The 27,682-nt window shown below is 54.6% G+C and overlaps 2 protein-coding genes across 3 annotated transcripts in view; one reads left to right on the forward strand and one right to left on the reverse strand.

Annotated features, from left to right (window-relative positions):
- Window positions 1–594: 594 nt before the first annotated feature.
- Window positions 595–4,099, forward strand: LOC140647207 (death domain-containing membrane protein NRADD-like). Of its 2 annotated transcripts, XM_072851570.1 has the most exons (5): window positions 602–1,251; window positions 1,312–1,422; window positions 1,742–1,925; window positions 2,009–2,154; window positions 3,683–4,099. In XM_072851570.1, exons 1-5 carry the CDS (start codon window positions 849–851, stop codon window positions 3,985–3,987), a joined length of 1,149 nt encoding a protein of 382 aa, XP_072707671.1. In that variant the 5' UTR covers window positions 602–848; the 3' UTR covers window positions 3,988–4,099. The 2 variants fall into 2 exon arrangements, with proteins under 2 accessions (XP_072707672.1, XP_072707671.1); XM_072851571.1 differs by lacking the exon at window positions 1,312–1,422 and having other exon boundaries at window positions 595–1,251.
- A 1,927-nt stretch (window positions 4,100–6,026) lies between these two features.
- SETD2 (SET domain containing 2, histone lysine methyltransferase) overlaps window positions 6,027–27,682 on the reverse strand; it is a 70,734-nt gene continuing 49,078 nt past the window's right edge. The window contains exons 13-21 of the mRNA XM_072854895.1: window positions 24,161–24,209; window positions 23,666–23,846; window positions 19,383–20,058; window positions 18,343–18,477; window positions 17,624–17,763; window positions 14,848–14,959; window positions 8,608–8,688; window positions 8,234–8,335; window positions 6,027–6,555 (exon numbers count right to left, since the gene is read on the reverse strand). Of these exons, the coding sequence (XP_072710996.1) occupies window positions 6,394–6,555; window positions 8,234–8,335; window positions 8,608–8,688; window positions 14,848–14,959; window positions 17,624–17,763; window positions 18,343–18,477; window positions 19,383–20,058; window positions 23,666–23,846; window positions 24,161–24,209 (1,638 nt within the window). The 3' untranslated portion in view covers window positions 6,027–6,393. The remainder of the gene's footprint in view (window positions 6,556–8,233; window positions 8,336–8,607; window positions 8,689–14,847; window positions 14,960–17,623; window positions 17,764–18,342; window positions 18,478–19,382; window positions 20,059–23,665; window positions 23,847–24,160; window positions 24,210–27,682) is intronic.

The following is a 27,682-nucleotide window of genomic DNA, read 5'->3' on the forward strand; positions in this document are numbered from 1 at the left end:
GTGCCGGTGCCGCCGCTGCTGCCGCTGCTGCTGCTGGTGCTGCTCTGCCCGGTGCGGGCGGGACCGGGACGGGACGGGACGGGACGGGGCTCCCCGCTGGCCCCGGGGCCGCCGGGCCGCCGCTGCCCGGGATGCGCCGTTTCGCTTCCCGTCATGTCTTGTATTTCTTGTTCTTTTGTTTGATTTCGTTTGTTTCCTTTTATTTGGGTTTATTTTATTTTATTTCTTTTCCTTTTCTTCTCTTTTTATTTTACTTTATTTCCTTTTTATTTTATTTTACTTTATTTCCTTTTATTTCCTTTTATTTTTATTTTATTTTACTTTATTTCCTTTTCTTTTCCTTTATTTCATTTTCTTTTTATTTTCTTTTACTCTATTTTACTTTATTTGGGTTTATTTTTTTTTACTTTATTTCATTTTATTTTCTTTTACTTTATTTCATTTTCTTTTTATTTTCTTTTACTCTATTTCATTTTCTTTTACTTTATTTTTTTTCTTTTACTTTATTTCATTTTCTTTTACTTTATTTCATTTTCTTTTTATTTTACTGTATTTCGTTTTATTTTACTTCATTTCTTTTTCTTTTCTTCATTTCCTTTTCTTTTACTTTATTTCATTTTCTTTTCATTTTCTTTCTTTTCCTCTTGCTCTATTTCTTTTTATTTCGATTTTATTTTACTTGACTTCGTATGTTTTCGCTTTCTTGCACTTCGTTTCGTTCCGTTCCATCTCTTGCTCCTTTAGCTCATGTCAGGGTCTTTTATTTCACGCTTGGTTTTCTTTTCCCTTCGATTGTTTCCTTCTCTTCCTTTGATTTGATTTTCCAATTTTATTCATTTTAGTTCATTATGCCTTCATTATTATTTTTTTTACCCATTAGTCTCTCACCCCCCTCCATTCCATTGTACCCCCCCCCCCCGGGCACAAGCACTCGCCTCCCACGCCCACCCACCCCGCCGGGGCCGAGCACCCCCGTCCCTCCTCCCCCCCCCCCCACGCGGGACCACGGGGACCCCAAACCAGCCCCGCCATGGGGGGGGGGGGGAGGGTCATGGTCACCCCGTCCCCGGGGGCAACGTCGAGGGGAAACTGAGGCAGGACCCCCCCCGTGTCCGCAGGTGCCCGGGTGGGGCGGGGGCTGGGGGAGGGGGAGGACGGCGGGGGGGGGCTGCTGCACCCCCTGTCCCCCCGGCTTCGGCGTCACCGAGCCCTGCGGCCACGCCGACACCCGCTGCCAGCCCTGCACCCACAGTGAGTACCCCCACCCCCCACCCCCCACGCACCCCTCAGCACCCTTCACGCCCCCCCCAGACCGGACCTTCTCGGCGCTGAGCAGCGCGGTGGAGCCCTGCCAGCCCTGCACCCCCTGCCCGCTGCCGCCCGCCCGCGCCTGCACCCCCACCCGCGACACCCTCTGCACCCGTGAGTGGCACCCAGGAAGGGGGGGTGGCACCCAAGGGCGGGGGGTGGCACCCAGGAAGGGCGGGGGGGGGGGGGCTTCACTGTGGGGTTGGTGGCTGTGCCTCAGTTTCCCCGTGGGTGGGTCTGGGGTGCTGTGCATCACGGGGGGAGGGGGGGGCAAAGGAAATTGGGGTGAATTGAGGGGACACACTGCAGCACCCCAACATGTTTAGGGTGTCCCCCCCCACCCCACTAGCCACCCATGGGTGCTGGTTTCCCTGCAAGGGGATACTGAGGCAGGGGGGGTGGGAGCGGGGTTCTCCTAACCTCATCCCCGTAGTCGAGGACCTGGAGCGCATGGAGGGGGACCCCCCCGGGGAGCCGGTGACGGGGGACCCCTCACCCGCCACCCCCAAGTTCGTGCCGCCACCGCCCGAGGCCACCGGCAAGGACATCATCCCCGTCTACTGCTCCCTCCTGGCCGCCGTGGTGGTGGGACTCCTCGCCTACGTGGCCTTCAAGTGGTAGGTTGGGCAGGGGGACACATGGGTGGGGTGGGGTGGGACCCCAGCACCCTGGGTGACCCCCCCTCTGTCCCCGCGGGCAGCTGGCACACGTGCAGGCAGAAGCAGCAGCTGGCCAAGGCGCGGGCGGGGGACTTGGGGACGTCACCCGAGGGGGAGAAGCTGCACAGTGACAGCGGGGTCTTCCTCGACACCCACAGCCTGCAGGAGCCCCACCAGCCCGGCAAGGGTGAGCACCCAGCACCCATTTTCGGGGGAGCACCCATCCCAGGGTGGGGTTCGGGGTGGGGGGGGGGGTTGTCCCCCGATGTCATCAGGATGGGGTTGGGGAGCACCCGTGTTCATGGGTGGGTGAGGGTCAGGGTGCTTCTGTCCCCAGGGAGCAGCCGTACCTTGGGGAGCATCTGGATGGGGTTGGGGTGCTCTAGGGAGCACCCACATGGGTTTGGGGTGCCACCGTGGCCTTGTGGAGCACCCGTATGGAGTTGGGGTGCACCTACAGCGCAGGGAGCATCCAGATGGGTTGGGGAGCACCCATGGCCCGGGGAGCACCCGGATGGGGTTGGGTGGTACCCAAATGGGGTTGGGTGGCACCCAGATGAGGTTGGGGAGCACCCAAATGGGGTTGGGGAGCACCCAGATGAGGTTGGGGAGCACCCAGATGGGGTTGGGGAGCACCTGGATGGGGTTGGGGAGCACCTGGATGGGGTTGGGCAGCACCCATGCCTTGGGGAGCACCCATACGGGGTTGGGTGGCACCCAAATGGGGGTCGGGGAGCACCCAAATGGGGGTCAGGGAGCACCCAAATGGTTTCAGGCAGCACCCAAAGGGGGTTGGGGAGCACCTGGATGGGGTCAGGCAGCACCCATGCCTTGGGGGGGCATCCAGATGGGGTTGGGTGGCACCCAAATGGGGGTCGGGGAGCAGCCAAATGGGATTGGGGAGCACCCGGATGGGGTCGGGGAGCACCCATGCCCTGGGGAGCACCCAAATGGGGGTCAGGAAGCACCCAAATTGGGTCAGGGAGCACCCATTCCCTCGGGAGCACCCAAATGGGCTGGGCAGCACCTGGATGGGGTTGGGGAGCACCCAAATGGGGGTCAGGGAGCACCCAGATGGGTTTGGGTGGCACCCAAATGGGATTGGGGAGCACCTGGGTGGGGTCAGGCAGCACCCATGCCCTGGGGAGCACCCAAATGGGGGTCAGGGAGCACCCAAATGGGGTTGGGGAGCACCCAAATGGGGTTGGGGAGCACCTGGATGGGGTTGGGCAGCACCCATGCCTTGGAGAGCACCCATATGGGGTTGGGTGGCACCCAAATGGGGGTCGGGGAGCACCCAAATGGGGTTGGGGAGCACCCAAATGGGCTGGGCAGCACCCAAATGGGCTGGGCAGCACCTGGATGGGGTTGGGGAGCACCCAAATGGGGTCGGGAAGCACCCAAATGGGGTCAGGCAGCACCCATTCCCTCAGGAGCACCCAAATGGGGGTCAGGGAGCACCCAAATGGGGTTGGGGAGCACCCAAATGGGGTCAGGCAGCACCCATTCCCTCAGGAGCACCCAAATGGGGCTGGGGAGCACCCAAATGGGCTGGGCAGCACCTGGATGGGGTTGGGCAGCACCCAAATGGGGCTGGGGAGCACCCGTGCCCCGGTAGGTCTCTCTCTCCCGGGAGCCGGCGACACCTCCGGCGCAGAAATACCGCCGGGCGCCGGGCAGTGATTTTGGGCGCTGACCCTGACCCCCACCCGCAGCCCCCCGCCCCGAGGGGCACCCGTTGGGCGCGGTGGCCCCGCAGCGGCAGGAGGAGCTGGAGCGGCTGCTGGAGAGCGGGGGTCCCGGCGGGGACTGGCGCAGCCTGGCCGCCCGCCTGGGCTTCGGCCCCGACGCCATCGGCACCTTCGGCCGGGGCCGGGCACCCACCCGCACCCTGCTCAGCGCCTGGGCCGGCACCGAGGGGGCCACGCTGGAGACCCTGTGCCAGGCCCTGGCCGCCATCGGCCGGCAGGACGTGGCCCAGCGCTTGGCGGGACCCGGGGACGCCACCTCCGCCGTGTGACCGCGGGTCCCCGAGGCCCGCCGGGACGTGCCACGGGCGCCGGGTGGGCGCGGCGGGTGCTCCCCGTGGGTTGGTGGGTTTTTCTAACGTGGGTTTTGTACTTTTTTAGGGGTGCGGGGAAGGGGGGGGGGGTAATTTGGTGGGGACGGTGACAGAGGACGGGAGGCTCGGGGACGCGTCTGGTCCCTGGGTGGGCGCATTAAATGTGTCACTTGTGTGTCACCAGGATGCGTGTCCTCGGGTGTCCGTGTGTCCCCACAAGTGCGTGTCCCCGGGATGTGTGTCCTTTGGTGTCCGTGTGTCCCCAGGACGCGTGTCCCCAGGTTTCCGTGTCCCCGGGATGTGTCCCCTTTGGTGTCCGTGTGTCCCCAGGACGCGTGTCCCCAGGTGTCTGTGTCCCCGGGATGCGTGTCCTCGGGTGTCCGTGTGTCCCCAGGTTTCCGTGTCCCCGGGATGTGTCCCCTTTGGTGTCCGTGTGTCCCCAGGACGCGTGTCCCCAGGTTTCCATGTCCCCGGGCTGTGTGTCCTCGGGTGTCCGTGTGTCCCCAAGATGCACGTCCCCAGGTGTCTGTGTACCCCAAACATGTGGCCCCAGAATGTGCGTCCTTGGGTGTCCGTGTGTCCCCACAAGTGCGTGTCCCCGGGATGTGTGTCCTTTGGTGTCCGTGTGTCCCCAGGTTTCCGTGTCCCCAGGATGTGTCCCCTTTGGTGTCCGTGTGTCCCCAGGACGCGTGTCCCCAGGTGTCTGTGTCCCCGGGATGCGTGTCCTCGGGTGTCCGTGTGTCCCCACAAGTGCGTGTCCCCAGGACACGTGTCCCCAGGTGTCTGTGCCCCCGGGATGTGTCCCCTTTGGTGTCCGTGTGTCCCCAGGATGTATGTCCCCAGGTGTCCCTGTCCCCCAAACATGTGTCTCCTGGATGTGTGTCCTCAGGTGTCCGTGTGTCCCCAGGACACGTATCCCCATGTTTCCGTGTCCCCCAAGCACGTGTCCCCAGGATGTGTGTCCTCGGGTGTCCGTGTGTCCCCAGGTTTCCGTGTCCCCAGGATGTGTGTCCTCGGGTGTCCGTGTGTCCCCAGGACATGTGTCCCCAGGATGTGTGTCCTCAGGTGTCCGTGTGTCCCCACAAGCGCGTGTCCCTGGGATGTGTGTTCTCAGGCATCCGTGTGTCCCTGCAAGCGCATGTCACCACGATGTGTGTCCTCAGATGTCCGTGTGTCCCCCCAAGCACGTGTGTCCTCAGATGTCCCTGTGTGTCCCCAGGCATGTGTCACCAGGATGTTGTGTCCTCAGGCATCCATGTGTCCCCACAAGCGTGCCACCGGGACGTGTGTCCTCGGGTGTCCGTGTGTCCCCGGGATGTGTGTCCTCAGGCGTCCGTCTGTCCCCAGGCGCGCGTCCCACACCCGTCCCCATAAGGACAGCAGAGGGGTGGGTGGCCCTGGGGGGGAAACAACCCCAAAGACCCCAAGGCAGGCGGCACCGGGGGACGCTGCGTGACGGAAAAGAGCCGTTTTAACCCCAAAATGTGCACGGGCACCCCTGCCCCGAGCTGTGTCCCCCCAAGCCCCCTCCTGTCCCCCCCATGGGGATGCTAAGGGTGACAGGGGCTTCCCCGAGAGCCACCGCCAGGTCCCCCCAGCCGCCCCCCCCCGGCCGTGCCAAACCTCTTTTGGGGCCGGGGCCGGTATCGATTTTTGGTCATTTTTCTTTTATTTTTTTTTTTTTAATTTTTTTTACATAAAAAGTTCCGTAAAAATTGGATAAAGTAAAATGATTTAAGCAGTAAAATCAATCTTATCAACATAGCACGAGGCCTGCCAGAAATCCGGGGGCAGCCCCGCTCCACAATATTTACATGAAAACAGATTAAACCTCGCAGAACCAAAAATAAAACCAAGGAAACAACCAAAAAAAAAAAAAAAAAAAAAACAAAACAAAACCCAAACCAAAATTAACCCCGAAACTATCCTTACAAAGTGTTCCCGTGGTATCGGCACGTCTTGGGCTAAAAGCAAAAAAAAACCAACAAAAAAACAACCCCAAATTATCAATATATTCACATATACGTTAAAATATAATACAGAGCTTGGTGACGCACGGGGTGCGTGCGTCCGACAGCACCGCTGGGGTAGGGGAGCCGGCAAAGCCCAGTTTAGCAAAGCCCGGCTTTTCCTCCGCGTCGCCCCGGCAGCACAAACCGCCTCACGCCGTAGGGAACGAAGTTTATTTTCTTTTGGGTTTTTTTGTGTTTTTTTTTCTTTTTTTAAAATAATAATAATAATAATTAATAATAATAATAATAATAATAATAAATTCACAGGTTGGTGGTTTAAAACCGCGAATCCTGGCAGAATCGGGTATTCCAGGGTTTGGCTGGGTCCGGCATCGATGGGGGGTGGTGGTGGTTACTCCAGGTCCGTGTCCTCTTTGGGTTTGTAGATGGCCCCGAACTTCTGCATGTATTTCTTGATGTACTCCTTCGTCTTGTGCTTCACGTTCTCGTTGCACTCCAGATCCTCCGGGTTCTTGCAGTATTTCAGCTCCTTGTTCATGACGCCGTGAGTCAGCTGCGGGGGGCGGCAGGGCCGGGATGGCACCGTTATTCCCAGTAATCCAAGTCTTGGGCATTCCCCAAGCCATTTGGCTATTAGTCCCCAGATATTGGCTATTATTCCCCAAATATTTGCTACTATTCCCCAAATACTTCCTATTATTCCCCAAATATTCCCCAAATATCTCCTATTATTCCCCAAATAGTAGCTATTATTCCCCAAATATTTCCCATTATTCCTAAATATTCCCCAAAAGGTGGCTATTATTCCCCAAATATTGGCTAATATTCCCCAAATATTTCCCATTCCCCAAATACTGGCTAGTATTCCTCAAATATTCCCTAAATATTGGCTATTATTCCCTAAATATTCCCAAATATTTCCTATTATTCCCCAAATATTTGCTATTATTCCCCAAATATGTCCCATTCTTCCCAAACATTCCCCAATGTGTCCCATTATTCCCAAATATTCCCTAAATATTGGCTATTATTCCCCAAATATGTCCCATTATTCCCAAATATTCCCTAAATATTGGCTATTATTCCTGAAATATTTCCTATTATTCCCAAATATCCCCCAAATAGTGGCTATTAGTCCCCAAATACTGGCTATTATTCTGCAAGTATTTCCTATTACTCCCAAATATTCCCCAAATATTTGCTATTATTCCCAAATATTCCCTAAATACTGCCTATTGTTTCCCAAATACGTCCTATTTTTCCCAAATATTCCCCAAATATTTGCTATTATTCCCCAAATATTGCCTATTAGTCCTGAAATATTTCCTATTTTTCCCAAATATTCCCCAAATATGTCCCCTCATTCCCAAGCACCCCCCAAACGCTGGCTGTGATCCCCCAAATATCGGCTGTGGCTCCCCCACCTTCCCCCGCCGTTCCCATTTCCCTTCCCCTACCCGGCACGCCGCGCCCGCAGGAGGGGCCATGCGACCCCGGCCCCGCGTCCCCCGCATCCCCCCACGTCCCCCGCATCCCCCAGCGTCCCCCGCATCCCCCAGCGTCCCCCGCATCCCCTGCGTCCCCCGTGTCCCCCCATGTCCCCCTGCATCCCCCATGTCCCCCCGCGTTCCCCTGCATCCCCCCACGTCCCCCTGTCCCCCGCATCCCCCATGTCCCCCCGCATCCCCCAGCGTCCCCCTGTGTCCCCCGCATCCCCCGTGTCCCCCGCATCCCCTGTGTCCCCTGTGTCCCCCACATTCCCCTGCATCCCCCATGTCCCCCGCGTCCCCCGCATCCCCCCGCATCCCCTGCGTCCCCGTGTCCCCCCACGTCCCCCTGCATCCCCCATGTCCCCCGCGTCCCCCGCATCCCCCCACGTCCCCCTGTCCCCCGCATCCCCCAGCGTCCCCGTGTCCCCCCACATCCCCCGTGTCCCCCCGCATCCCCCATGTCCCCCTGCGTCCCCCGCATCCCCTGCGTCCCCGTGTCCCCCCACATCCCCCCGCATCCCGTGTGTCCCCCGTGTCCCCCCACATCCCCCGCATCCCCTGTGTCCCGTGTCCCCCCACGTCTCCCCGCATCCCCCATGTCCCCCTGTGTCCCCCCGCATCCCCCATGTCCCCCTGCGTCTCCCCATGTCCCCCACGTCTCCCCGTGTCCCCCACATACCCCTGAGTCCCCCGTGTCCCCCGCATCCCCCACGTCCCCCGCGTCCCCCGCGTCCCCCGCACCTTGCGCGCCAGGTGCTTGAAGTCCTCGGTGGTGGTGATCCGCCCCACCTTGCAGTCGGGTTTGCGGTAGGGGTTCAGGCACTGCACGATGAACTGCGACATCTGCGGGAGCGGAGAGCTGCAGCCGGCCCTGCCCTCGCCCACCGCCCCGCCGCCCCTGCCCCGGCCCCCCCGGGGATCCGCCAACCCCCCAGACCCGACCGTCCGCGGGACGGCGGGACCCCCGACGTCCCCGAGCGGCGGGGTCCCCCGCTCCGGCGTCCCATCGCCCGCGCGAGGACGGCGAACCCCGACGCCCCCGCTCCGGCGTCCCCCTGGGTCACGTCACCGGCGTGGGACGGTGACAAACCTCCCGGGGCGCTGGGGGAACTCACTTCCTTCCTGAACACCTCCTTGCTCTTCTTGGCCAGCTCGCTCGACGTGTCCGCTTCCGCCGTCTTGGGCTTCTTGGAAGACTGGAGAGGGGGACAAAAACGGGTATTAAGACGCTGGCCGAGGCGAGCAGGGCTGTCCCCGTCCCTGTCCCCACCTTGGGGACAGCGCTCCTCCTGCCAACCCCTGCCCCACAGCCAGGCCGGCAGCGCACGCTTCCCAGTCCGGTCCCGGTGCGCTTCCCAGCCTGGTCCCAGCACGCTCCCCACCCCAAACCAGGTGCGCTTCCCAGTCTGGTCCCAGTGAGCTTCCCAGTCTGGTCCCAGTGAGCTTCCCAACCCGATGCCGGCACGCTCCCCACCCCAATCCAGGCACGCGCTTCCCAGTCTGGTCCCAGTGAGCTTCCCAGCCCGGTCCCGGTGCGCTTCCCAACCCGGTGCCGGCACGCTCCCCACCCCAAACCAGGCGCGCTTCCCAGTCTGGTCCCAGGGAACGCACCAGCCCCGTCCCGGTGAGCTTCCCAGCCCAGTGCCAGCACGCTCCCCACCCCGATCCTGGCACGCTTCCCAGCCCGGTCCCAGTCCGCTCCCCAGCCCGATGCCAGCGCGCTTCCCAGCCCCATCCCGGCACGCTCTCCAGCCCGGTGCCGGCACACTTCCCAGCCCGATCCCAACACCCTCCCCAGCCCAATTCCGGAGCCCTTCCCAGCCTGGTCCCAGCACGATCCCCAGCCCAATTCCGGAGCCCTTCCCAGCCCGATCCCGGCACAGTGCCCGGTGCGCTCCCCAGCCCGGTCCTGGCACGCTTCCCGGCGTGCTCCAGCCACGCTGCTGGGCTGGGAGCACAGCCCCCGGGGAGGCACGGGGGCCGCTCCTCGCTCTTGTTTTCTTTGGAAAAAAAGCTGGAAAAAGGGCGCGAGCTGGTCCTGGGCGAGTCGGTCTGGTTTGGGGGGGCGAGCGCTGCGGTGGGGGTATTATCCGTAGCTGGAGCGAGGGAGAAGGAAAGCAGCTGATCACCGCCCCCCATTTATTTCACCCACGTTAAAGCCTAATTACCGGCACAACCGTGATTTGCAGGGATGAATCCGGCACGGCCGGACACCCAGGCGGGGGGGACGCTGTCCTAACCCCGCTCCGGGGGCCGTTGGAGCAACGCTCGCTTATTCAGCCCGTTAATCAAAGCCAGGCGCTCGGCGGCAGCTATCGACGGCAGCAGAACCGTCCCTGCCGGAACCATCCCCGTGCCGAAATCGCTGCGAGGGCTGGGACCCCGCTGGCGAGCGTTCACAGCGGATTCTCTTTAGCTATAGACGACTGCGGAAGGATAAATTGAATTTTATAGGAATTTTTGGCTGTTCCCCCGAGTACTAATCCCACGGAGCACAAGCACCGGCTGATTTGATTTGCTGCCTGCATTAACGGAGTAGAAACTGCGCCCGCTGCATCCCGGCAAGCATCCCTTCGCCGCCAGCTCGACGCCCGCCTCTCCACGCACGCCCATCCCCGTGGGCTTCGCCTTGGAGCCCCGCGACCTCCTCGGAGTCTTAAGAGAGCGAAAAGCAGCATCTCTCCGCCGACGCTGGTTTTTGAGAGAGGTTTGGGTACCGCGGGTTATCACGACTCAGATTTTAAGGCTGGAGAGAGCAAAAGGGCTCGTTAAAGGCTTGCAAAGCCGGGGGGGGTTTGCCTTCTCCTTTCTGCTCTTTTTATTTAAAAAAAAACCCAATTTTTTTAAAGTATTTAACACTGAAAAAAGCAGGAGCCATCCCATCCTTTTCAAACCCCAAAGACGCGCCTGGTTTAGGCCGGAGGGCAGAAGTCCCGTAAGCAAACCGACGTGGGGCTTAAATCAACCCTTGACGGGGAAGTTTTATTGCCGAGGGCTGTCCTGAGCGAGCGCTGGTGCGTCTCTGGGCTGGCCGCACATCAAAGCTCGCCGCTCCCTGCCCGCGGCTCGGGTACCGACATCAAAAGGTTGGTAATGGGGAGCAGATGGCTCCCTGCCGGCTCGCGGCGCGGCACCGGCACGGTGGCGTCACCAAGCCCTGCCACCTCCTGTCCCCAAGCCCAGCCACCTCCCGGCACCGAGCCCTTCTCCCTCACCAAGCCGCGGGTTTGCCAGCACACCCAAATTTCTCTTAATTCCCCCGAGTCGGCCCAAGGAAGGAGTTATTTTCTACGCGGGTCAGTTTGGTAACGACGGGATTTTAATTTAGCCCTCAAAGGATGTTATAAATTATCAGCGCTAATTAGCTGGCTGAAGTAGAGCCGGAGGGGATGGGTTTGGAGGAGCTTGCAGGGAAGCGCTGCAAAGGCCAAATAAAGACGAGTGAAAATCAATGCGTAAAGAAAGTAAATGCAAAACTAAAGCCTGGCCTGGTTGGATTAAGCCTGGGACTAAATGCTCCTGGGATTTCAAGCTGTGGAAAGGCTCCATCGCTTCTCACCACAACCGTGGGAGCTGCCTGGGCTGTGGGGGTGACCTGGAAGGGAAAAATAGCATTTTCCAGGGACCGGAGCGGGAAGGAGAAGCCAAACCCCGACTGACCACCAAGCCCGACGGATGGGAAAGCCGTGAGCCGATGCACGGCTGCGGTCCCTGCCCCGGCGCAGGCAGGGCTGCCTACACCAGGCAGGCAGCACGGTCTGGCAGCTCAGGGGAAATCCTGCTCCCCTCGGCCGGAGCACGCGGGACGGGGAAAAATCAGTGCCAAAATTTTGAGGAGCATGAGGAGAAATAGAAACTCCATTTCTAAGCTACTCCTTGTGCAAAGGTGCTAATTTCTCCTTGTGCATCTTATTTCTAATTTCTAATTCTTCCTTTGCATCTTAAAAGGATGCAAAAACTTCGGCATCCAGCCCTGTGTCGTTGCCAGCCTCCCCGAGCGCTCCGCCAGGCCACCCTCTCATGAAACCCCTTTTCCAGGGGAAAATGCATGTTTTAAAACGGGCTTTAAAGGGAAATAGCGAGCGTGGCGTCGCGCACGTCTTGTGCCCTTCCATCAAAATCACTATACCGGCGTGCGAGCCCCAGGAGAGCTCACCCATTGCTGACACCAGCTGTAGCAACACCGGCCACGCCGGGGCTTTGAGGGTATCGAGAAGGGAGCAGATGATGCTCAGAAGCGTGTTGAACACGTTCCGGAGGAAATAAAATACCCCGGTCGCCGCTGTCGCACGCGTTTCGCCGAGGCGAGCGGTGCCCTGCAGGCGGGGGACACCAGGAATAGAAGCAGCAGCTGTGGGATGGCCGGAGCCACGATGCCGGAGGGTTTAATCCCTCTTGGAAAAGGTGCGGGCTGGGGAGGAGGGTAAAAAAATCCAAGGAATGCGGTTGCAATTTCAGGGTGGAAGCGTCTTACGGAGGCGGCGGTGAGCAAGCTACGACCACATGGGAATTCAGCGTTATTTCCACAGCCGGGAAAAGCCCAACCTTCAGGCGATGCTGGCCAAGATGAAAAAGATTTAAAGCTCTGAAGTGAGGAAGAACCACATCGCCGCGAGGTCAGCCAAAGCCACGCGGCCGGTGTTAATTTAGGAACGAGGTATTGATGGCTTCAGAATTGTTTTGCACCTGAAAACTGGGATTTCGGGGTTTGAGTGAGCAGCGAAAACTTCAGGCAGAAGCAGCCAGCTCACGTCTGCCCCGAGGCGAAGCCCTTCGAGCATCGCCCCAGTCCTCAGCACCTTTTTTATCCCAAAGGTTTGGAATCTGGCATGTGAACGCTTGCCTGCATTTACAGAAGCATCTTTCCTTGCTGCTCCCTTTGCAGTCACGGGCACCGCCGAGACCCTCAAAAGTCAGCAGGAAAAAGACTTCCCAAGCTGCAAAGTACCAGCAGAACTCTATTTTCTCGCTCAGAAGAGCCCAACCTTCTTCTCAGCGCCTCGTTCTCATCACAGGGACGTTCCCCAGTATCTCCAGGCTGGTCCGCACCATTTAACTTTGGCTCGTACAGCTAGAGCAGCAAATCCCCCCGTGGGGATGCAGTTTATGGCTGTTCCAGCTTAATAAAACCTCGCCTTCAAGCCTAAAATGAAGGTCTGTTTGATAAACAGGTTCTCGCGTCTCCCTTTGCACGCCGATAGCCTTCAACAGCAATTTGCAACCCAACCCAGAAGCATCAGGCAAGTGCAGATAAACTGGGATCGACCCGAGGCAAGCACACGGACAACTCTTCCCATCAAAGCGAAATGCGCTGTAGGAAACAGGCAAATCAGGAATATTTGTTGCTCTTTCAGCCCGAGTCATCTGGAGAGTTCATAAAGCTGCATGAGCTCAGTTTTTAATGCTTTTGCTGAGCACGATAAAGCGAGGTATCAGCCGGAGCAGTGCGGCGCAAGGTCACTGCACGCTACCGAACCCGAGGCTCACCGAAGGGATCCAGCAAGCCCCAGCGATCCCAGGACGCTCGCGTGTTTATGAATCCTCCCAGTGCCGTGACAATTTGCTCCTTTGCCCGCCGAGATTCCCAGAACGGCAGGCGATGCCGGCAGGGAACGCTGGCAGGGAACGCGTGATACCGACCCATGGACAAAAATCATTTAAAAGGCTTTTCTGGATTCCTCTGCAGAAGTAAAGGCTCCGTGACTGAGCGGTGTGTGCCAGGTCTTGGTCCATTTTCTAATTAACTTTTTTACAGGGAGACAAATATTTGTAAATAATGTAGTTTAAGTGAACTCGCCAGGAATCCCAGCTGAAGTACTCAGAGGCGTTATGGGGATTGGGTTAACGCTTAGGATCCTGGCAGCACACGGAAAGAGCCTGCGGGAAGGCGACGGCAGCAGTGGGAGACGCTCCTGGGTGTTCTAGGACGGACAGCGCCTTCAGTACCTACAGCAAAATCAGCCCCGAGTCTGTGGGTATCACCGGAGCACCAAGAGAATTGCTCCCTGAGAGTTACAACCTGGCTAACCTTTCTTTCCACAGCTCTTCTCTCTTCTTTTTAGGGAATCAGAAAGCTACACAGGCTGATTTATCTATAGGGGCCCAGCAATGGCTGCTCAGAGTCTGCCCTCCCTGCTTTGCAAGGGCTGGCAGAGCTGGAAACCCACACCGATGGCAGACGAGTCCGAGGAGGAGGCTCAGCCAAGTCCCCTCCCACCGAGCACTGGGGTAGATGTGGCCGCAGAGGGACCTAACTGGGAATTAAATCCCATGTGGAGAGCAGCTCCGTCCTCTCAGGTGTCACCTTTGACAGCAGGAGCGACGGAGATGCTGCAGCACTCACCAGGAAAGCAGAAAGGCAGCTGGTGGTGGAAGCAACACAGAGCTCCCAGCTCCTCTGCTTCTGCACCGTTAGTTTTTCCTATTTCAACATTTTCCCTCGCCACGGCCCTTTTTTTGGCCAGTTATAAGGTCGTCTCCGCACATGAGGTTGCAGCCGACGCTTGGCGTCCAGGGCAGAACATCAGCCGCCCCCCAGGGAAGTCCTGTGTTCACCCAAGCCCCGGTCAGCGCGGCCCGAGAGGTGAGCAAAGGAGCAACGGGGTCTTTAGGTGGGAGCCGAGGAGGTGGGAGCACCACGAAAATCTCTGCTCGACTATTTGGGAGACCTCATCGCTCTCTACAACGACCTGAAAGGAGGCTGTAGAGAGGTGGGGTCGGTCTCTTCTCCCAGGTAACGAGTGACAGGACGAGAGGAAATGGCCTCAAGTTGTGCCAGGGGAGGTTTAGACTGGATATTGGGAAATTTTACTTCACTGAAAGGGTTGTCAAGCACTGGCACAGGCTGCCCAGGGCAGTGGTGGAGTCCCCATCCCTGGAGGTATTTAAAAGCCGTGTGGATGAGGTGCTTAGGGCCATGGTGTAGTGGTGGGCTTGGCAGCGTTAGGTTTACGGTTGACTCGATGATCTTAAAGGTCTTTTCCAACCTCTACGATTCTGTGATTCTATTTGTCACCAGGGCACAATCTGGCAGCAACCAGGGGAAGCTGCTCTTCGGCAGCTACTGGGCAGCACAGCATATTTCGTCGGGTATTTCACAGTGCCAAGAAAAGAACAACTTAACTCCGTGAATCCTCTACCACCGTTTTAAAGCACAAAAACCAGTGGTCCTATGGTCAGTATAGCCACTACAGCTTATCTTGGGTCACTTCTTTCCCTCCGTCATCCCCCCAAGTCCGTACCGACCTCAGCAACAGCCCTGGCATTTGCTGTTCCTGCTCCGCAGCACGGGATTATCCCCACAGTCTGTCAAAGAGATGGTAATGCCGCGTTTCCCTCGCTGGCCCCGCACTTACCTTCATGGGGTTTTCGTCGTACGTTGGGGTCCCGAGGTCCATTTCAGCCTCGTGTTCAAGGCTGGCATCATCCCCTGGGCTGTCCCAGGTAGGAGGGTCCCACTGGGTTTGCCTGAAGGAAGACAGAGAGACCACCATCACCCTCTTAACAGTAACTGGTACCTGCTTATTGATCGTCCCATCAGCTGGGACATCTGGTCTCCGTCGGTCATCAAAACTCTTAACGTGGGTGTAACGCGTGGCCCTATCTTGCGATTAATGATGAGTTTCAGTAGGCTTCTAAGTTGGAGAAGGCTAAAGCCAAGCAAGAAGAACTTAAAAAAGGGAAGTTGCACGATTTTCTATGACTGGTGACACTCAACGTGGGATCAAGGGAAGTTCACCACAGGCATGAAATAAAGAAGGTCGGTGATTCTGGCGTGGGAAGACGGGAGACATCACAGCGGAGACTTTGGGGAAGGCACTCCTTCCTGCAGAGCAGGGTCAGCCCTTGGCACCTCAAGCCAAGTATTCAGTCACGGGCATCTCATCACGGAAAGGACACCGACCAAAGATCTTGAGAAAAGCCACAGCAATGAGCAGGAGCCTGAAAGGATGGATGGGCAGATGACACGAAGCTCATCCAGATGCTAGAAGAGGCTAAACGCAGGGCTAGAGCTCTTCTTGACTCACTGCACACGGGAAACACCATTTCTGCAGAAACATCTCAGCTGAGATGGAAGAAGCCATCACAGCCTGCTTGGGCTCGTCAGGCCAACGCTCAGGGAAGAGCCCCACCACGCTCAAACCGGGGAAGGACAGGGAGAACTGGTTTGGATTTCCTCCAGGTGGGGAAGAGGGGAGGGGACAGCCGTCGGCATCCAAGAGCAGATACAGGACGGTGCCGGGTAGGAAAACCACAGACCAAGGGAGGAACACAACCAGGAGAAACGGGGACCAGCAGGACAGACCGCTGTCTTTGCAGGAGCAGGGTGAGGACAGGACTCTCCATCAGGTGAGAGGACTCACTCACAAGCAGACTGAACAAGAGGGATGCAAAGGACAGATCTCCAGACCTCGTTAGGTTTGGAAGTGACCTAACGCTGCAACTATTTTCCATCTCTACTCTGCGTGAAGCCAGGACGTGCATTCTTCAGCACAACAAAAAAAAAACCCCAAACCTGAAAGCCTGCATCCAAAGGAGTCGCTGGTTTGAGTTTCTCGATGTTTCTGACCCGTATCAGAAACCCTGTCCCACTTCAAGGCTTTTTACTCTTCAGGAAACGCTGGGGGAAACGTGAAAGCCTTGTTTCAACCAGCCCCCACGTGCTCCATCATGCTCCTTAACCCTCCAGATACTGCTGCATATCCCTGACCTCAGACCACTATTGAGCTGATTCATTTAAATGAAATATTAAAATAAGAAAGCATATCGAGAAATAAGATTTCCTCTACTGGCCTCGTCCTGTCAGAAGATATACAGTTAAAAGGATTGAAAGAAATGTTCCAGCATGTGTTCCTCAAAAAAGTACAAGATTAATTATATTCAATTAGTGGCTTCTCGTGTAGCTGCAGAAGATGCACGGAGGAGGCATTCCTCGCCAAGGGGGAAGGCTCAGTTGGGTCTCCTCATCTCACTGCAAGACTTCCAAACCACAGGACAAATCACAAATTCCTGCTCGACTGTTTTGTTTGTTGTTTTTTTTTTTCTTCCTGGGGTTTGAAGGTCTCCTGCTCTGCTCTTGGTGCAACTCTTGATGTGGAAGGTAGCAGGAAGGAGTCCAAACGGGAGATTGAAAAGATGGATCGATGCAGAGAAATGCGTGTAAGTAACAATAACTGACATCAGGACAGTCAGGACACGTAAGAAATTACTCAGGCTTAACCCTTTAGAGAGGTGGATCCCCGTGCAGACCTCACATGGAGTTTGAAATTAAAAAAAAACCCTTTTCAGAAGTCTAAAATTCATGATACTCATTTTAGATAAGTTCAGAGGTATTGATCCAAAAACCCGGTACATTCCAAAACTGATCACAAAAGTGTGAGGAAAACACTGGGAAACTCTCCCTCTTGCTCCAGAACAGACCGGAGGCTTGAAGATGGAAAAAATGAGGGTGAGAAAACAAAGCCTTTGTTGCCGCACGCCATGGATCACAGCCGATCCCGGACCACCAAAGACCTACGGCACGCCCACCAAAACACTCGCACGTGCGTCAAAGCCTCCACAGACCGGGGTTATTTGCCTGGCACCGCTGCCAGAGTCAGACGGGTGTTTCAGAGCACGAGGGGCAGACAAGGTCTCTCTCTACCTGTTAATTCTGCTGCCATTTCAGCACCGTGTGGGACACGGCGTGTTCTGGCAGAGCGATGGGAACCAAAGATGATGTCAAAAGAACTAAATCCAACTTGACCAAGATGCTGGGGTGAAAGATGTTGCTTTGATGGGATTTTTTTTTTTTTTTTTTTTTGCAATCAGATGTCAGAAGTGGAGCTCCTCACCATCCTGTTATCACACCGGGTTACAACTCAACGCACGGCTGGACTCATCGTTCGCAAGGAAATCGTTTGCTATCGTTGCGCTTCTGCTTGCAGAAAAGGGGGTTCTATCCCCGGGACACATTTACGGGGGTGAAAGAAAGGTTTTGAGCAATCTCAGCCTCCCACCCACTCGGCTAACGAGCAGCTAACCCTGCCGGGTGCCTAACAAGACACCGAGGGCTGAACATCCATTTCTCTTACACCCAATTCCTTCACTTGAGCCATCAAACGTCAACCCTGAAGCAGCCATCACGCTCACCTTGTTACCACGTGGTAGTAGTAGATCTTCCCCTCTGGATCTCGGGCTGTTTTCCAGTTGGGTGGGAGGACGATCGTTTTGGGTTTTGGAGGGGATGGTGGAGGCAAGTCCAGGAGGTTATTGGTCACCACGAGCTCTGGCTGAAAATAGCACAAAAAGAGGGAAGAGAAAGACGTGAGCGGCTGCGAGGGCGATCAGAGCAGCCTGCACAGCTCTTTCCCCCACGACAAAGACTTTGTTGAAGGTAAAACTTTAAAACGTCGTTAGCGTTGGCCCAAGAAGTGACAAGGACAATTCATCAGATGCTCCAAGCAACCACTCAACCACATCCCAAGCTTATAATACAGCCACTTTGCCACTCATGCTCTTAAATCCTTTGTGGTGGATGCCAAAACCATTGTTTCTGATGGAGGAGCTTCAGCGGTCAAAGCAGCTCATGGAGCTCCCATGTACCCACCCATACACAGCCTTCTCGGATGCGCTGGCAGAAAGCCTGAACACCACAGGATCTGGGCTCAAACCCCCCCAAAAATGTGTCTGATGCGCACATCCAGCCCGGAGAGCAGCATCCCGAAGGGTACGAGCACGCCGCCGCAGGGAAACTCCTCCGGCTGGTACCACCAACGCTTTCACAGCATCCAGAAGCCACGGGGAATGATGCAAACCCAAAGCAGACGTAGATGAACGCTCCCCATCCCTTCTGCCCCACCAAGCCTTACCTGCTGGATGGGCTGAGGCTGCCCGGCTGCGACGATCGTAGTTACTGCTGTCGGTGGCTGCACTATGACTCCCTGCGGATGAGCCGTGTAGATCTGCTGGCCTTGGATGTACTGGAGACCTGGCTGGGCGTAACTCTGAAACGGAGCACGGGGAGTCACAGGTCAGCTTGCTTTACCAAAAAACCCTTTACTGGAGGACACAGTACAGCTTCCCTAACTGGGAATCAAAAAGTGGAGGCAAGAAGAGGATAATAGTCCTCGAGGACTAGTGGAAGGTAATATCCAAACCACCAAACAGCAATAACCAGTGACTGAGGCGGGGTTCAAGCAAACAATCTTCATACACGATTGGCCTATTTGCTATCCCCGGAGTCGTACAATTGCCTACTTCTTGCTTTTAGGAAGAACTAGGCATTGGCAAGATGCTGAACGCCAATACCCTTGTTAACGAAGACGAAGTAGGAGGAGACAGCACTTCAAGCACGGTCATTCGGAGCTCAAGGCTGAGCCTGATGGAAAGGGACGCGTAATTCAGAGAAAACGGATAAAGAAGGTTGATCTGTTGGGGTTTTTGTTTGGTTTCAGTCATACAAGAGCTGGTAGCTCCAGACCCTGCTTCCAAAAGTCAACGGAAGGCGAGCTCACACCTCTACGTTTTACTGCTTACTTGGTCAGTGACAGTGGAAGCTCTCACCCAGAAATATCTTTTCACCAGAATCCACAATCGAAAAAACAACATAACTTTTATAAACAGGTAAAAAAAACCTCTGCAAGCTGTAAACTCCCGCTTGGCCCCAGCAACTATGATATATGGCGTTTGTACACGGAAAATACCCTGCCTAAATGTGCTTTTCTCAGACTCTTGGATGGGAAGTTATCTGAGAAGCGCTACTGCAGCTTAATATTAGAGCAAAGTAGGATGCTCTGATGTTAAGAGCACTACCAAAGAGTGAGCAAACAAAGTGTTTTTGCCAGCTGCAGGCTGGTGCCCTTCGTTTTGCGGGTGTTTCGTGCCACGCTGTGTCTGAAATGGAAATTACCTGTACAATCGGTGGGGTCGTCTGCGAGTAGGGGGATGTCACACCGTAAACGGTCTGACAGGTCTGTCCTTGGTAATATATGGCTGGTTGGGACTGGGCTGGTGAGTACTGCTGTTGTACAGCTACAGTCTGCTGGCTGGAATCCCAGACCCCGTAGCTCTGGCTCTGCACTGGTCCCGGCGCGGCCACGGGCAGGACGGCCACGTTGGGTTCTTGATGGACCACGGTGTCGCTTTGTGCTACATACTGCGGAGTTGTAACCTCCATCGTCGTTGCTACATGTTGGACTACTGGTACCGGCTGAGGAGTAGTTAGGGTTGGTTCCACTGTGTGCCCAACCAAAGTCTGCGGGTGCTCGTACGTTGCCGGTGAGCACATCGAATCCATGGTGGGCGTGGGCAGCAGCACCTTGCCAGCGTTGGGGTTGCTGGGGTCGACGTAGGCTTGCATGGGGTAGCCAGGCGGGTAGCCGATAAAGCTGTGGTGGGGCGTGCCGTAGCCCATGGAGTCGTAGGGCAGGGGGGACGTCATCCCCAGGTTTTGCAGTTGCTGTTGTTGTTTCTGGGCTTCCCGCTGGGCGACCTCCTGTTCAAACAGCTTCCTGCGCTCCTCCGTGGACAGTTTGTTGCGATCCTTAAGCCGGACTTTCTTCTTCGAAGATGCTGGTGTGTCATACCTGGGAGAGAAAGAAAAGAAGAGGCTCTGTGAGACCTCAGAAACCCACAGGTCCAGGGCACCAGCAGCAAAAGGACCACCACCGATGGCACACAGACCCTGGGGGGACCCAATGCCCAACAGCAGCATCAATTCCTAAAAACATTCATTTGTTTTCAGCTGCTTGACCAACCGTGGCAACTCACAGAGAGGAGACACACCCACTGGTCCTGCTCGTCCACGAGCAAAGAGCCAGGGCGGAGGATGAGCTAAGGGGTCCCACTGGATTTACCAACTTCGGTGCTGAAGCTAATGGAGAGGGCAAAGATGCAGCAGAAGTAGTCTTGGAGGACCTGCTAGGCAGCACCGAGATACCCGGAGAGGGGAGGCAACGTCTCCCGGGCCAACAGGGAACCCGAGGAGAGGGCAGAATAAGCAGGGTGCCCCCTGAACAGGCTGCGTACCCGTGCTGGAGACCCTCTGCCACGGATTCCCAAAGCAGGACCAACGAAGAAGGGTTTTGGAAGAGGGTCTCCAAACAGAAGGCGCTGCTCACACCACAGCATCTTCACCCCCGAAGAGCAGGGCAGCTCAGCGATGGGGAAAGCACCCCATCTTTCCCATCTAAGGGCCCCCCCCGCGTTGGAGCTGCAGACCCAGGCGCGTTTGCAGACACGACGAAGAACAAGGGAATTACAAACAGCACATTTCTGTTTAGAGTTACGCTATTTACTAGACCACAGATTCAGCTTAAAAAATAATAAAGTGTGGATGGATTTTTTTAATTCTTTTTTACGAAGAAGAATCTTCATCCCGAGATGCAGAGCAGCTGGAGGGATTTTTCCAAGGAGTTAAAGAAAAAAAAAAAAAAAAAAGCCTAAGGACTTTGATCAGACCTCAACCATGGAAAATTTCAGATCAAAGGTGGATATTTTGAGAAGTTATGAGTGTGGTAAAACAGGGATTACAAGCAAAAATGCTTTGCAGCCCTAATATAATGGATTCAACAAAGCATCGAGTATATTCTCTATATACTCACTTTATGTTTGTGCGTTCCATTTACGTATCAAAAGCACATTGCTACCAACAGATACACTTAAGATGTTTCCTCGCGTTCCCAGAGTAGCTGCAAGGATCTGTTAATGCGAACCTTATTGACGTGAAGAGCTCAATTTCAATAACTAAAGTCTTTCCTGGCACTGCCTGGAGAGTTTACACGAGAGGCAGCCGGCGTGAAGGGACGGGCGGAAGAAAGCCGAGGGTTTAGCGTAGAGCAAGCCAGCGATGCTCTTGTATTTACTCTGCTCCTCCCTCCACCTATTTTATTATTTTATCTTATTAAATCCATCCTATAACAAAGGGGGACAGTCAGAGCAGGGAGAGCATCCCCAGAGAAGGATGCCAGCACCCCGGTCCTTCTCCCAGCCAGCGCCGCTCACCAACAAGGATGCCGGCCGCAGGAGGGAACAGCCAGAGCAGGCAACTCCTTGCCTGCAAAAGAGTTTGTTCTATTTAAAATAACACAAAAAATACGCTTATTTATTCCGTTCTTCTTCATATCTCTTGACACACCGCCGTTAATCAGCTCCACTTCCACCCCCAGACCTCGGTGATGTTTCCATCCTCCAAATGGCTAATTACAGTATTAATTTTACGTCTTTTTTTTTTATCCAGATGTTTTAAACTTCCCCAACAGAGCTCACTACGAGGACAAAAGTTTCCTCGTCTGGCGGACTCACCACCAATTGTTCCCTAATTACTAAGTGGCTTTAGATCCTATTTAAGAGGGACAACAGAAAACGGACTTCTTTAAAGGAAATTCCTCGGTATTCTTACCGCCTTTAACATGATCTGAAGTCTTCCTGAAACGCAAGAAGTGTAATATTTTCCTTCTCTTAATCAAGAAGCAACTTGCAAGGGAGGAAAACGAGCATCTGGTACCAAGCGGCGGCTGATTCACGCACTGCCTTGGACCAGCCCGGCCACGACCATCACCTCCATCGCTCCTCTGGCCCTCGGGAGGGTTTGGCTGTGCCCGGCCGCACGCTCGCGGGACACTTGGGAATGACCCTGGGAGCCGGCGCAGGCTCGGGCATTCTAAAAGTGATGGTCTGAGTCTATAGGAAAAGGAAAGGGCAGCTTTGGGTGGCTGCCGGGGTGATTGCACCGACCCGATTCTCACTTAAAATCTAGGAGAACAGGTAATAATTAAACATATTTTCTCTATCTGCTTGTTCCTTGAATTGGCCAACTCATCAAGACAAAAGACGTCTACATTTCAGTTGTCTAGCCCTTATCTTTACTCTCCTAAACATTCATCCCACCAGACCTGGTCAGCAGAAGTATTTCACGCGGAGGAGCACAACTCGTGCTACTGCAACACCAACTGGTTGCTTTTATTTTCTACTTTATCTTCAGCATCTGTGCACGCTGTAATTTAAAGTATTTTATACTTTCACTGGAGCTTATAGACTTCGTGCCTTGTTTCCCTAGACAACCTGTGTTTAAAAATCCTTCGTTTTTACAAGATGTCAGTAAATTTGAAGTCCCCACACTCCCTTGTATCCATCACTTGCAAAACGTATGCGAGTAGGTGGGAATCCATTGGGCAACGGAGCGCCCACAAAAAAGAAAGACAAACTAAAATCACCGGAAGGTCTTTAAAACTTCAGAGACGCCTTTTCAGCCAAGGCAGCGTGATGCCGCCATTCCCAGGGGAAGGCAGGAGGCACGGCACCAGCTCGGTGGGGTCACAGAATCACAGAATCGTAGAGGTTGGAAAAGACCTTGAAGATCATCGAGTCCAACCGTAAACCTAACACTACCAAGCCCACCACTACACCATGGCCCCGAGCACCTCATCCAAACGGCTTTTAAATACCTCCAGGGATGGGGACTCCACCACTGCCCTGGGCAGCCTGTTCCAGTGCTGGACAACCCTTTCAGTGAAGTAAAATTTCCTAATATCCAGTCTAAACCTCCCCTGGCGCAACTGGAGGCCATTTCCTACCAAGGGTCATACCTACTTGGACCGCTTTCCTTGTGCTCAACGCTTTTGGGGGATGTTCACTTGGTCAAGGAAGCTGTTTTGCATCAGAAATCCTGTTTGGCTTGGGTACTGCTAGCTCTTGTACAGGCTCGGGCTTGCTCCGAGTTTAAATTTAGAATAATCCCCGAGTGCACTGGGGATAGGCGGAATAGAAGAAGGGAATGGGTTTTGAAGGACTCAGAAGACCTCTTTCCATTAGGAGGGCTACATCCCTAATTTCTGCGCGAGAGCTGGATATAGCTTCCCTCGTCACCCATCTAATTCCCAAAACGTGCCTGAAGACGAAGGGGTAGGTTATCTGAAGACGAAGGGGTAGGTTATCTGAAGACGAAGGGGTAGGTTATCCGAGAGGAGAGGCCACCTAACACCAAGGAGCCACCCAGCTCTGGCCAGGGAATGCATCTCACCATGCACATGGGATTCCTCCAGGAGAAAACTTCCTTCCCCATCCCCTGGGTGTTTTCAAAGACCACCAGGACCGTTTTTCCCAGCATTTTCACCCAGGACTTCCGCAGACCCGACGCTCCCAGCCCAGCGGTCAGGTCCTCAGCCCTGCCAGCATTGCTGCCAGACAACTTGCCTGTCCTCCGGCCTCTTCGTTCCTCGCTCGTACGCCGAGGACGGAGGGGACAACGAGTCTCTCCGTCTCTTCTTCTCCTTACTCTGGCTCTGCCTCTCGGGATCCCGCTCTCTGCTCAGGATGGGGTTCTTCGGAGTAGGAGTCTGATCCTTGTGACCGGCTGCCTCTCTCCCACGGTCGGCTGTTGGGGAAAATGGGTAAAAGGGAGAGAATTTTTATAATTCAGTGTATTTCTAGCTCTCCCCTCCTGCAGTTTCAGTAGCTTCTGGTAGTCCACAGAGTCTTCTCAAACAAGTTATAGGTTGCCCCATAGCCATCTCAGGGCTACATTTCCCACCACCTGCTGCTTAGGTTATCTTCCCTATTCACAGGAGCTGTTTTCAAGGAGTAGGAACGCCGAGCTATGAAGGCAGAACACCTCTCGACATCCCAAACTGGGAAAATTAAGCGGTTTTGTAGGAGCATAGCGATAGATGGAAAAACGTGAGTACCTACCACTGTTCTCCTTTTCTGCTTGACTCTTCTTCGGGATGCGGTACACCTCCTGCAAAGCAAGCCACAAGCAGGGTCAGAGTTTCAGCTACTCACAAGAACAACCCCAATATCTACGGGGCTGCAAGAATCATAACACGGCACTAATAATTTAACAATTCAATCATAATTTTAAAACAAAAAAACCCCCGCGTCTCTTGAAGCAAAGTTCTGGTTTTCGGCAAATTATTGCGGTGCTTTCTATATATTGCCTCTGATCAGCATTTCACGTTTGACGAGTTTAGGTGGCTTTCTGGGCCAAGTGCTACGGGCAGTGCTGCAGGATCTAAGCTGGCCATCCCACCCACGTGCTACGAGCACCTGAACTTGCAGCTCTGCTGGAATAGCGAACCCCCCCACCCCCGATTTTTGCAATTAAACAAGCGACCCTCCAGGTACAAAATTGTGCTTTTCTACCTCTTATTTCGTCAGCCCTGGTGTTCTCACAGCGACCACAGCCAGCACAGATCCCAGCTGAGTCTTGGTGTGTCGGGGTGTCTAAGCCCACCGATCCCTGCCTGGCAAACAGAGCTGAACGCAGGCATCTGACCTGTCCTCTAACGACACCGCGGTGACATCTAACAACACCGCGGTGACACGCCTGTCTACCACCAGCGTCTGAAGACCTCCCATTGTACCCGTCCTGGTCTTCAAGGCAGTTTTAGGTAGTCCTGCAAGGAGCAGGGAGTTGGACTTGATGATCCTTATGGGTCCCTTCCAACTTGAGATATTCTATGATTCTATGACAGCCGCAGTTTCACCACATTGGAGAAACAGAGACTGCGCTGGTGGCCATCATCTGCTCACCCATCTGGTGGGCTCCCATGGACCATCCCTGGGCTTCTCCCAGCACCCGCCAGCCTCATCAGGGTCAGGGTCCACTACGCTTCCCGTGATGTTCCCCACATCCGATGCTTGATGTCGGAGCACCCCAAGGGAAATGAGCAGGACGCCATCTCCCAGCGCTGAGTAAAACCCTTCGACCGAGCACCTACTGAAGGCTGCTGAGATCAGCTACCAACACCCACCACGCCTTCTCCTACAGCAGCCAGCTCCGCACCCTGCTTCTTATCCAGCTCGGGGGTCCTCAGCACGGGAAGGACACGGAGCTGTTGGAGCGGGTCCAGAGGAGGCCACAAAAATGCTCAGAGGGGTGGAACACCTCTGCTGTGAGGACAGGCTGAGAGAGCTGGGGTTGTTCAGCCTGGAGAAGAGAAGGCTGTGGGGAGACCTTATAGCAGCCTGCCAGTACTTAAAGGGGGCCACAGGAAAGATGGGGACTAAAAGATTTTTAGTAGGGCCTGTAGCGATAGGACAAGGGGGAATGGTTTTAAACTAAAAGAGGGGAGATTCAGACTAGATCTAAGGAAGAAATTTTTTACGCTGAGGGTGGTGAAACACTGGCCCAGGTTGCCCAGAGAGGTGGTCGATGCCCCATCCCTGGAAACATTCAAGGCCAGGTTGGACGGGGCTCTGAGCAACCTGATCCAGTTGGAGATGTCCCTGCTCATGGCAGGGGGTTGGACTGGGTGACCTGGAAAGGTCCCTTCCCACCCAAACCTTTCCATGATTTTGTGATACCATGATTCTTTTTTATATCAAGGCGTATCACCCAGCTGAGCATCAGGCGCGGTGACAGCCCTTGGAAGAAGCATCATGTCCCAGATAACCTGCAACTACTGAAGAAATTCACTTTTCCCATGCATTAAGCAGCCACCCTGTGCCCAGAGGCTTTTTATATCCACGTTTCAGCTAAGAAAAATATATTTATATTATACATATAAGAAAAATATATTCTTAGCCCCATGTTTCGGGTTAAGAAAATATATTTTTCTTTGGTGAAATAAAAGAAAGTGTAAGAAATCCTGTTGTGGTCTGTTCACAAGACACAACCACTTCAAAAGTGCTGCTGAGGGTTAAAAAAAAAAGTTATTTTGGCCAAGATTTTAATTTTTTTAAAAAATATTTTTGCTTTTCTGTGGAGCCTGAACACAACGCAGCAAACACATACAGTTTGAAGCATCTGCAAATACGCTACCACGTGTGCTGTGACCTCTTCCAGCGACGAGAGGCATTAGGAGTCTGCAAATACGCTCTTTTCTAATTGTTCTTATTTATTTACACGTTTGCTATGGATCAAAAGAGGCAGGAGCAGGAAAACCAGATCAGGAGAGTCCAGAGCAGAGAGGCGGGACGCAGAAGCATTGCTAGTGTTCCCCTTTCCCAAACCCTTTCCTTCTGGAGCCCAGGCGTGCTGCCCGTGCCCACCCAGCTCGACGCAAGCCATGCCAACCTGGAGAACCCCCCCGACCATGGGGCAGCAGATCCACGGGGACCAGGGCAGAGAGGAAGCCCTGCAGCGGGGTTGAGACCGCAGCCACCACCTTAACGTTGGGTGGGCAACAAGGGCTTGAAGTAAAGCAGGTTATGACGTGCACCCAAGGCACCTCTGCATCTCCAAGACCCCCAAGCCCAGGCCTCGCTGTGCCACCAAGCTCCTGCCTGATTTTGGTCCCCTTCATGCCCCGTCCCACCCGCAGCACCGAGGAAATTCCCCGTCAAACACACTCAGGCCGTTACTCATCGCTTGTAGCAATTTTGACCTTCTAATATCCGAATGCCAGGACAACTCCTGGTACTAAGTCACGTATTTCAAACCAACCCATGTTTCTTCTGTCCGTCTTTCAAGGCAGGTCATGGTTCAGAAGCCTGAGCAGCACCCAGCTTAGCTCCAAGCCTGCTGGCAGAGGAAACTGGAGCAGTTTTCTGCTGACCTGAGGGGCTTATGTTAGGCAGCTGCTTTTTTAACTAGGTTTTGTTTGCCTTGCAAGGGTCTTTAGGGCATCCTCTGATCACCTCCTTTAATTATCCTGTCTGATCGTTAAGTGTATTGCATTAAATCTCCCCCCCCCCCCCCCATGTTTACTTTCCATCGTTATTATTTGCAGTAACGACCTCTCAGCTGCACCCACGCAGCCCCTTCCCCGCACCATCGTCCCCCAAGATTTTTGGCTTGGTCCCCAAATGCCACCGACTCGTCACCGGCAAAAGCAGGCCCTTAGCCAAGGACAACTAGGGGCTGCAATCACCGCTGAAGAAAAGGTGCTGCTTTGCAACGGGAAATTACAAGAGGTGTTATAGCACTTTTAATTATTTATTCCTTTTCTGACCCACCGGCAGCCCTGGGGTTATGCCACTTGCTCCGCGCCTTGTTTGCAACTCCAGGCAGGGAGAAAGGGGAGAAGAGGAGCCTCAAAGAAAGCAAGCACAGAAGAGCGCGTTTTGCTAATGCATTTTGCTAAGGCGATAGGTAAATCTTTGCAACTTCACGTTATTTGAGCCAGAAACCAATTCTCATAGATATATGGATGGCACGCTACACCTTGCTGAAGCCCAAAAGCCACGTGAGCGGGAATAACTCATCAATACCGTTCCATTAACTTAATAAAACGGGACAGGGCTCGGGAATGAAGATTAAAACTTCCA

This window comes from Ciconia boyciana, chromosome 2, assembly GCF_034638445.1.
Source record: "Ciconia boyciana chromosome 2, ASM3463844v1, whole genome shotgun sequence".
NCBI lineage: Eukaryota > Metazoa > Chordata > Aves > Ciconiiformes > Ciconiidae > Ciconia > Ciconia boyciana.